The sequence below is a fragment of the Dasypus novemcinctus genome, chromosome 25 (assembly GCF_030445035.2).
Source record: "Dasypus novemcinctus isolate mDasNov1 chromosome 25, mDasNov1.1.hap2, whole genome shotgun sequence".
Classification (NCBI taxonomy): domain Eukaryota; kingdom Metazoa; phylum Chordata; class Mammalia; order Cingulata; family Dasypodidae; genus Dasypus; species Dasypus novemcinctus.
Window position 1 is genome coordinate 10069220 of NC_080697.1, and position 10883 is coordinate 10080102.

General features: G+C 43.9%; 1 protein-coding gene across 2 annotated transcripts in view; it reads right to left on the reverse strand.

Moving 5' to 3' along the window:
• Positions 1-10682, reverse strand: part of WDR35 (WD repeat domain 35) — a 77362-nt gene extending 66680 nt beyond the window's left edge. Inside the window, exons 1-2 of one of the 2 annotated variants that reach the window (XM_058287654.2) lie at positions 10537-10681; positions 9759-9876 (exon numbers count right to left, since the gene is read on the reverse strand). In XM_058287654.2, coding sequence (XP_058143637.1) covers positions 9759-9876; positions 10537-10560 — 142 coding nt within the window. In that variant the 5' untranslated portion in view covers positions 10561-10681. Of the gene's footprint in view, positions 1-9758; positions 9877-10536 lie in introns of both variants that reach the window. The other variant, XM_058287653.2, reaches the window with a different exon arrangement.
• Positions 10683-10883: the final 201 nt, after the last annotated feature.

Genomic DNA, 10883 nt, shown 5'->3' on the forward strand with positions numbered 1-10883 from the left:
AATCACCTGTGTAGAGGTTGAAAGAGACATCTCCATGGAAAGACTGGCTCACAAGCACCATCTGCTGGCCGGGTGGGAAACTGCAATAAGAAAAGCCACTTTTAGACGTGGCTCATCCCAGAGCCCTTGGGATAGTTTATTACTCCATTAATGAGTCCCTGGCCCTATTTTGATAACTTAAGTGGGGCAATTTTAAAGATTTAAAAGAAGTTGAACCAAAGATCAAAGAAGAGTCATGAAACAAAACCACTAGGCAAGAGAAACTGACCATCCAAGTAAATTCACCAACATATTCAGATACCTAGACATCAGCTAAAAATTACAAGCCATACTAGCAAACAGAAAGATGACCCAGCCAGCCAAAGGAACCAAAAATCCAGATAAGACACAGGATTTAAGACAACTAATCAATGGTAATCACACAAATTTCCTAGATCCAAGGAGTTGAAGGAAAATATGACTGAGATGAAGGATATTAAGACGACAGGGGGCAAGCATAAAGAGCAATTTGAAAGCCTGCAAAGAAAAGTAGCAGAGCTTTGGGAATGAAAGACACAATGGATGAGATTAAAAATACATTAGAGATGTGCTGGAGGTGCAGTTAATGTTGGGGTTTAAGATATATTTAGGGGATTTGAATCTCTGGACTGACAATGTGATAGCCAGATCCTGAGCCTCAACAGACTCCAGCACCTACAATCTGATTTATTGGACTTACCACACTCAGCTAAGATGGAGGTGAAGAAGGACAACCACCACACCATGGAGCCTAGAGTGATTACAACTGAAAATGGGAGGATTGCATCCAGCATCCAGGTGGAATCTGAGCCTCCTCTTGACATAAAGGTGCAATGGACACAACCAAACCAGTGTCCACATAGAAGAGGTGGCATTGGATTGGGAAAAGTGGACATAATGGACAAAGGGTATGGGGAAAGGCAGGAAGAGATGAGAGGTGGAGGCGTCTTCGGGACATGGAGCTGCCCTGGATGGTGCTTCAGAGGTAATCACCGGACATTGTAAATCCTCACAGGGCCTACATGATGGAATAGAGGAGAGTATGGGCCATGATGTGAACCAATGTATATGAGGTGCAGAGGTGCCCAAAGATGTACTTACCAAATCCAATGGATGTGTCAGGATGATGGGAACGAGTGTTGTTGGGGGGGGGGGAGAGGGGGGGTGGGGGGGTGGGGTTAAATGGGACCTCACATATATATTTTTAATGTAATATTATTACAAAGTCAATAAAAAATAAAAAAATTAAAAAAAAAAAAAAAAAAACATTAGAGAGAACATTATGTTGCACAAAGCAAGCCAGACACAAAAGAACAAATACTGTATGATTACATTACTATGAACCAAATATATTGTGTAACATATTGTATGATTTTTTTAAAAATTACATGTATCCAGTACATTTAATTGATAAATGTATGTTTTCATTCAGGAAAAAACAACAAAAAATATATAATGTAAGGCTTTTCTTCCACATCAATAAACACATGGGCCAATTTTTGTACATAAAGTTCTATTGACACAGCCTACATATATATATATATATGTATGTATGTATGTAAATTAGAAGCATATAAGAGCAGATTTGAATTGATGGAAGACGGAATTAGTGAACTGGAGGACCAAGCATCTGAACTTGAAAAGACAGGAGAATAGAAATAGAAAAGAATGAAGAACAGGGTTTTAGGGAATTGAATGAAAATGGGAAACACTTAAATATACACATTATTGGTATCCTAGAAGGAGAAGAAAATGGAAAAGCAGAAAGAATATTTGAGGAAATAACGATGGAAAACTTCCCAACCCTTGTGAAGACATAAATAACAATACCCAAGAAGAACAGATGGTGGCACTGATCTCTGCAATCTCTCCAAGAACCCGTTATTGCTTTTGATATACTATTTGCTAGTAGGGGCAGTTATAGTGGCTTTGACTCAGCCTTTCTTACCATAACAGTCCTCACTCCACAAGTCAGGGAACCAATGTGGGGATTCTGCTGAATATGTCTATTCCAATTATGCATTCCTGAACTGGGGAAATAACCAAAGAATGGGTCCAAGGACTCAGTGGACCCACTGTGAGATGGACCTGAGTTAGAACTCCAGCAATTTACCTCACTGTCCTACCTCGGGGTATATCAACTCTCCAGCCCTATGTCATAAAATTGTCCACAGGAATCTTGATCATTGCTCCCTCCCAGAAGACATCACACTAGTCCATTATATTTATGAAATGTTGATTGGACCTAGTGAGCAAGAAGTAGCAACCACTCTAGACTTACTGGTAAGGCATTTGTATGTAAGAGGATGGGAGAGAGACCCAACAAAAATATTGCAGTAACCTCAGTGAAATTTCTAGGCGTCCAGTGGTGTGGAGCATGTCAAGACATCCCTTCTAAAGTAAAGGATAAGCTGTTTCATCTGGCCCTTCCTACAACCAAGAAAGAGGCACAATGCCTGGTTGGTCTCTTTGGAATTTGGAGACAACATATCCATCATTGGGATGTGCTACTCTGGCCCATTTACATAGTGACCAGAAAAGCTGCTAGTTTTCAGTGGGGACAGGAACAAGAGGAAGCTCTAAGACAGGTCCAGGCTGCTGTGCAAGCTGCTCTGCCACTTGGGCCATATGATTCAGCAGACTGGCTGGCCCCTATAGAATCACAAACCATACTCTTAGGATTTTGGAGTAAAGCCTTGCCATTCTTGCAGATAACTTCTCTCCTTTTGAGAAGCAGCTTTTGGCCTACTACTGGGTCTCAGGAGAGACTGAATGCTTAACCATGGGCTCATCACGTTATCATGAGAGCTGAGTTGCCTATCATGACCTGGGTGTTGTCCAATTCACCAAACCACAAAGTTGGGCATGGACAGCAGCAGTCCATCATAAAATGGCAATGGTACAAACAGAGCCTGGGCAGGTCCTGAAATCACAAGTAAGTTACATGAAGACGTAGCCCAAATGCCTACTGCTGCCACTCCTGCCACATTACCTTCTCTTTCCCAGCCCACAGTTATGGCCTCTTGTGAAGTTCCTTATAATCAGTTGACTGAAGAAGTGAAAACTCAGGACTAGTCTACAGACGGTTCTGCACAATATGCATGTACCACCCAAAAGTGGACAGCTGTAGCACTGCAGCCCCTTTCTGGCATGTCACTGAACGACAGTGGTGTGGGGAAGTCCTCCCAGTGATTAGAACTTCAAGCAGTGCATTTTGCTTGGAAGGAGAAATGGCTGAAGTACATTGTATACTGATTCCTTAGAGATTTGGAAGGAACATGATTGGAAAACTGGTGACAAAGAGGTCTGGGGAAGAGGTATGTGGATAGACATTTCAGAATGGGCAAAAAAACATTAAGATATTTGTGTCCCATATGAATGTTCACCAGAGGATGACTTCAGCAGGGGATGATTTCAATAATCAAGTGAGTTAAGATGACCCGTTCTGTGGATACCATTCAGTCTCTTTCACTAGCAACTCCTGTCAATGCCCAATGAGCTCATGAACAAAGTGATCACAGTGGTAGGGATGGAGGTTTTGCATGGGTTCAACAAAACCTCTGTCCTCTCACCAACGCTGACCTGGCTACAGTCACTGAGTACTCATCTGCCATCAGTAGAGACCCCCACTCAGTCCCCAATATGTCACCATTTCCCAAGGTGATCAGCCTACTACCTGATGACAAATTGATTACATTGGACCACTTTCACCATGAAGTGGCAGCAATTTGTTCTAACTGGAGTAGACACATATTCCAGATACAAATTTGCCTTCCCTGCATGCAATGCTTCTGCCAAATGACTACCACGGACATTACAAAATGTCTTATTGGTGGCGGACTTGGCCCAGTGGTTAGGGCATCCGTCTACAACATGGGAGGTCAGCGGTTCAAATCCCGGGCCTCCTTGACCCATGTGGAGCTGGCCCATGTGCAGTGCTGATGTGCACAAGGAGTGCCATGCTATGCCGGGGTGTCCCCCGCATAGAGGAGCCCCACGCGCAAGGAGAGCGCCCCATAAGGAGAGCCGCCCAGCGATAAAGAAAGTGCAGCCTGCCCAGGAATGGTGCCGCACACATGGAGAGCTGACACAACAAGATGATGCAACAAAAAGAAACACAGATTCCCGTGCTGCTGACAACAACAGAAGTGGACAAAGACGACGCAGCAAATAGACACAGAGAACAGACAACTGGGGTGGGGGAGGAAGGGGAGATAAATAAATAATCTTTAAAAAAAAGAATGTCTTATCCACCACTGTGGCAAGGAACCCACTTCACAGCAAATGATGTGCAGGAATGGGCACATGCTCATGGAAGTCACTGGTCTTACCATGCTCCCCATCATCCTGAAGCAGATGGATTGACAGAAGAATGGAATACCCTTTTGAAGACTCAATTATGGTGTGAACTAGGTGGAAATACATTACTGGGTTGAGGCAATGTTCTACAGGAGGCTGTGTATGCCCTAAATCAGTGTCCACTCTATGGTGGTGTTCCTCCCATAGCCAGGATTCACAGATCCAGGAATCAAGAGGTGGAAATGGGAGTAGTACCATTTACTATTACCCCTAGTGATCTACTAGAAAAATCTTTGCTTCCTGTCACTGCAACCTTAAGCTCTGCTGTTCTACAGGTCTTAATTCCAAAAGGATGAATACTTACACCAGGAGACACAGCAATTCCATTGAACTGGCAAATTAAGACTGTCACCTGGCCACTTCGGGCTCCTCATGTCACTGAATCAACAGACAATGAAGGATATTCCTCTATTGGCTGGGATGATTGACCCTGAGTCTCAAGGGGAAAGAGAACTGTATCTACAAAATGGAGGTAAAGAAGTGCCTGGAATACAGGAGATTCCCTAGGGTGTCTCTTAGTACTACCATGCCCTGTGATTAAAGTCAATGGGAAACTACAACAACCCAATCCAGGTAATGGACCAGAAACTTCAGGAATGAAGGTTTGGTTCACCTTACCAGGCAAAGAACCACGGCAAGCTGAGGAGCTTGCTGAGGGTAAAGGGACTATGGAAGGGATAATGGAAGAAGGTAGTGATAAATATGATCTTTGACCATAAGACCAGTTGCAGAAACAAGAATTGTAAAGGTCATGTACATTTCTTCCTTGTTTTGTTATGTGTGTTTGTATATGTACATAAATATATTTGTTTTCATCCCATCTTATTCCCTTATTATATGACATAAGTTGTATTAGTTTCATGTCATAGTATTTAAGTTACAGGACATCAGGTTTAAGAGTGAATATGATCCAAGGATTTGCAACCTATTCTGGAGAGATTTAGGCATTTCTGGTTGTACACAGAACAGGTAAGTACTGTTAGGCAAAAAATATATCTGTTTTGTTTTTATTTAGAGATGAAGTATGGTTTAAGGTGATGTATATGGCTGCCAAGTTAACAAGGGTAGATTGTGATGATTAGGTTCATGTGCCAACTTGGCCAGGTAATGGTGCCCAGTTGTTTGGTCAAGCAAGCACTGGCCTAATTGTAAATTTGAGGACAATTTGTGGGCTTATATCATCATTAAGTTCATTGCATCTATGACTGATCACACCTACAATCAACTAAGGAGACTGTCTTCAGCAATAAGAGTTATTCTCATTCAATAAGGTGAAGGCTTTAAAAGGAAAAGTGATGATTTCAGCAATCAAAAGAGAGAATTTCCATCTCTACTTCAGTCAATCAGCTTCTCCTGGGAAATTTACTGAGGACCTTTAATGGAGTCCTGGCTTGCAGCCTGCCCTACTGAATGTGGACTTGTACATCCCTACAGTTGCTTAAGATAATTTTATAAAAATCTTATAATATTTACAGATATATCCTGTGGGTTCTGTTTCCCTAGAGAACCCTGAGTAATATGCTTGGGTTTTCAGCACATTTTTAGATACATATTTTATCTAGATATGAACATTGCCAGAAGGCAGACAAGAACCTTCTCCTATCAATTGCATGGACACATTGGGAGATGGAGGCTTTCTTACTGCCTGCAGTTCCCAGGGTACTCTGCAGAGGCCACAGTCAGCTTACAGGGCCCTCAGATATTTTTTCTCTGATCCAGATTTTGCTTCAGGTCTTCTCTCATAATGATAAGAGGCCTTGGCAGCTGTGGCAGGAGAAGGGCGAGACACTACCTCAACCCCAGTTGGAGCCATCACCCTTAAACCCTACCACAAGCAACTCCTACCCAGGTCCTTTTTTTTAAAAAAGGCCACACTGGTTGGGTATAAGGAATGGATTAGAAGGAGGCAAGGGACAGTGCAAGTCTAGGTAAGGGATGATAGTGGCTGGGACTAGAGAGGTAGCAGAGGAGACCAAGGGAAAGGATGGGTTGATGTATGCTTTGGAGATAGAAGCAACAGGATAATTGATGGACGGGATGTTCAGTGGGAGAAAGGCAGGGTTTCTAGCCTGAGTAAATGGGTGAAATTAGATATTTACTGAAATGGAGAGAACTGAATGAAGAGATTTGGGAGAAGCTCAAGAGTTCAGTTGTGGACATATTAAACATAAGATCCCTGTGAAAGATTCCAGTGGAGATGCCCAAATCTGAAAAATGAGAAGGACTGGGCTGGAGAAATAATTTAGAAATCACCACCTCATAGAAAGCATTTAAAGCCATGGAATGAATAAACAGGTCTAGAGAGCAAGTAAATAAATTCCAAGTTAGAAGAAAAGCAGAATCTAGTAAAGAGACTAAGGACTGACCAGTGGCTGGGGGGTGGGGGGGGCCAAGAAGGGGGCAATATGTTTAACAATAATTTTAAACATTTGACCCCTCCTTCTGTTTGAAACATTGTTTTTCAAGATAGGAAAGGATAGATTTGGAACATAAAAGTCACAATGAGGGAAAGAAGAGGGGGAGGGAGAAAACTCTTCCCTCCCAATTATAAGTGAATATAAAGATGGAGGTAAATGCTTGTTCTAGTGCCTTCCTTCTCAAGAAAAGGAGTGAAAATTGGCAATGCTAACACAGGGAAGCAAATTGGTACAAACTTTCTTAAGATAATTTGGCTATCCATAATAAAAACCTTTATAAATGTGCATATCTCTTGATTCAGGGAATTCCTCTTCTAAAAATTTATCCTAGGGGTAATTAAAGGATTATGCAAAGATTTGGATACAAAGATAATGTTTTAAGAGCAAAAATATGGAGACATCTAAATGTCCAAAACTAACTGGTTAATATAACAGAATTCTAATACGGTGGAATAGTAAATACCACTAAAAATGATGATGTTGGGAAGAAGATGTGACTCAACTGATAGAGCATGTCTACCATACAGAGAGTCCAGGGTTCAATTCCCAGGGCCTCCTGACCCATGTGGTAAGCTGGCCCATGTGCAGTGCTATTGCACACAAGGAATACCGTGCCATGCAGGGACACCCCTGTGTAGGGGTGCCCCATGCGCAAGGTGTGTGCCCCACAAGGAGAGCCGCCCCGCATGAAGAAAACACAGTCCACCCAGGAGTGGCACCACACACACAGAGAGTTGACGCAGCAAAAAAATAGACACAGATTCCCAGTGCCACCTGTAATGCAAGTGGATGCAGAAGAACACACAGTGAATGGACACAGAGAGCAGACAATGGGGGGAAGGGCAGAGAAATAAATAAAATAAACCTAAAAAGAAAAAATTACTTAAAAAAAAAATGATGTCGAAGATGATTTAGAATATGCTACAGAAGGGGATTTTTGGGAAACGGACTTTGGCCCAGTGGTTAGGGCGTCCGTCTACCATATGGGAGGTCCGCGGTTCAAACCCCGGGCCTCCTTGACCCGTGTGGAGCTGGCCATGCGCAGTGCTGATGCGCGCAAGGAGTGCCGTGCCACGCAAGGGTGTCCCCCGGAGCCCCACGCGCAAGGAGTGCGCCCGTGAGGAAAGCCGCCCAGCGTGAAAAGAAAGTGCAGCCTGCCCAGGAATGGCGCTGCCCACACTTCCCGTGCCGCTGATGACAACAGAAGCGGGTGCCTCTGACGACAACAGAAGCGGACAAAGAAACAAGACGCAGCAAACAGACACCAAGAACAGACAACCAGGGGAGGGGGGGGAAATTAAATAAAAATAAATAAATCTTTAAAAAAAAAAAAATTATTTTCTTCCAACACATGTCAGGAAACTAAAGCACTGAGAGATTAAATGACAAAACTTCAGAAGGGAAACGGACTTGGCCCAGTAGTTAGGGCGTCTGTCTACCACATGGGCTTGGCCCAGTGGTTAGGGCGTCTGTCTACCACATGGGAGGTCCGCGGTTCAAACCCCAGGCCTCCTTGCTCCGTGTGGAGCTGGCCCATGCGCAGCGGTGATGCGCGCAAGGAGTGCCCCCCCACGCAGGGGAGCCCCACGCGCAAGGAATGCACCCATAAGGAGGAGAGCCGCTCAGCTCAGCACGAAGGAATGTGCAGCCTGCCCAGGAATGGCGTCGCCCACACTTCCCGTGCTGATGAGGACAACAGAAGCGGACAAAGAAACAAGACACAGCAAACAGACAGAGAGGACAACTGGGGAGGGGGGAGGGGATTAAATAAAATAAATAAATCTTTAAAAACAAAACAAAACAAAACTTCAGAAGCCAGCCTCTGATTGGTACATAATATCTACCTTCCAAACCTGTCCCTTTTTTTTTTTTTGGCACATTAAAACAATTATTCTAGTCATTACTATAGTTGACCATGAGTCCTTTGGCTAATGGCAAAAAGCAACTTGAAAGTGAGATGAACTTAACTTCAAATCCCAGCTCTGCCTCTTAACAGCTGTGTTAACATGGGTAAATTATAAACCTCTCAAAGCCTCAGTTTTCTTATCTAGAATGCCTATCTCTCAAGATTATTGTGAGATTAAATGAGATAATGGATGTTAAACACCCAGTACGTAAAAAATGCTCAATAAATATTTATGATTCACATCACTTTATGTAGTAGTGCTACTCAGTGTGGTGGAAAACTTAACAACACTGGTGTCAATAGAAATGCGAATTCTCAAATCTCCTCTGGGGGTAGAGCCCAGAAATCCATTTTAAAAACCTTTTCTGGTGATTCTAATGCCTGAAAAAGCTTGAGAGCAATGCTTTAAGGGATCCAACAGATAATTTATTTCAATTCTCTCATTTTACAGAAGAGTGAACTTGCTGAAAGTTACTCAGTAGTCTTGGGGCAGAGCTAAGATTCCAACTCCAATCACCTTATAATGAGTCTAAAGCAACACAAGAAATGGTAACGAAATGTGAAACTGCCAAGAGAATTAGAAAGAAATCAAGCTGCAAAAACAAAAGACATTCATTAAAATGTAAAATATATCCCACTTTCCGTCCATGGGCCCTAAAGTACATAATCATTAACACAACTGATAAGCAGATAGAATGGTATAAGCCTGTAAATCTGCCAAAATGTGAGATTTTGTGACCTTGCTGAAATGTTGAGCCACATGATTTTTGTTATACCCCTAAAAATATGAAACAATAAATAAATATAGCACAAGACAACATAGTGACTAAGCTTTCATTCTTCATTACTTTTCATTGTCAATAACTTCATCAAAGCCATGATGTTTACATTCGATAGTTCTACAAAAATCCTCTAGAAAAACACCATAAAATGTTTGCTCTTTCCTTTTAAAATAATTAGAATTACATTCTGACATATACAATGAGCAAACAGTATTGAACAAATGATACTCGACAATTTTCCACCAATTTCAAACATGTGGGCTTACATTCATTTACCTGTCTGTGTCTCTAATTTCAGAACTTTCAGTAATCCATCTTCACCACCACATGCTATGAATCCTTGATCCTTATTCCAAGATATACATTTCAGCTTCACGTTATTGGGAATGGCAATCTGAAAAGCAATCACAGCCATTCTGGCAACTTTTCACCGAAGAGAGTAGGAAATGTGTCTATAGGAGACGAAGGCTGAAGAAAATCCCCCCAGAAGGAAGAGCCGATGGACTTGCAGAAGTGTGAGCTATGAAACTGAACATAGTCCCCTAAGCTGGTCCGGGCCCTACCGTTTGGGAAAGGGGAGAAAAGGTGCACACGAGAAGACAGTGACTATGAAGGAACCCTGCGGGGGAGGGACCGGATGGGAAAACGGGGGGAAGGGCTATAAATCCACATCACTAGTCCATATTCCTTTCCGCACACAACATGCAGGCTACCCTTTTGTTATTACTTCCTTCTTGCCCCCTGGTGATCCAAAGAATTTAAGTCACCTGGATCAGCAACAGGTGGAGGACGAGAGAGAAAAATGGCGTGATCTCTTCTGTTGACCCTAAAGTACCCAGCGAGGGGCAGGAATGGGAGGCAGTCGTGGGAGAAGGCCGCTAATTCCGCCAAGGGCCGCGTGCGGCTCGGGCAGGAGGAGGTCTGGGGCTGGCCCAGGCAGGAAGGATGGACCTGGGATGGCGAACCCGCCGTCCCGCGGATGGAGACGCCCATTCGCCGACGGGCGAGAGCATCGCCCGCAGGATGCAGAAATGGAGGCGGCCTGAAAACTCACTTTCTTGCTCAAGTAAAAGAACATCCTCGGAACCGGAGAGGACGACCCCAGTCGTCAAGGCCCGCCACGGGTAACTTAGTCTAAGTCTCCAAGCCAGAGTACAAGCGGCTCTAGGCAGCGCCCGTCTCCCTGGCAACCGCCGACCGGTCGTATCCGGGGCGCCGAGAGACACTTCCGGTGTCGCCCTCGGGGGTCGTGCGCCTGCGCGGACGGGCGTGCTTGGCCGGCGTGGTCGTGGGTGGGAGTTGCTCCTCGGCTGGGTGCCCTGCTACCTGGCGGGGCGGATCGGTGGAGACGCCTCGCCTTTGACGATCACGGTCGAATTATGTAAACTGGGGCGCAGAAGC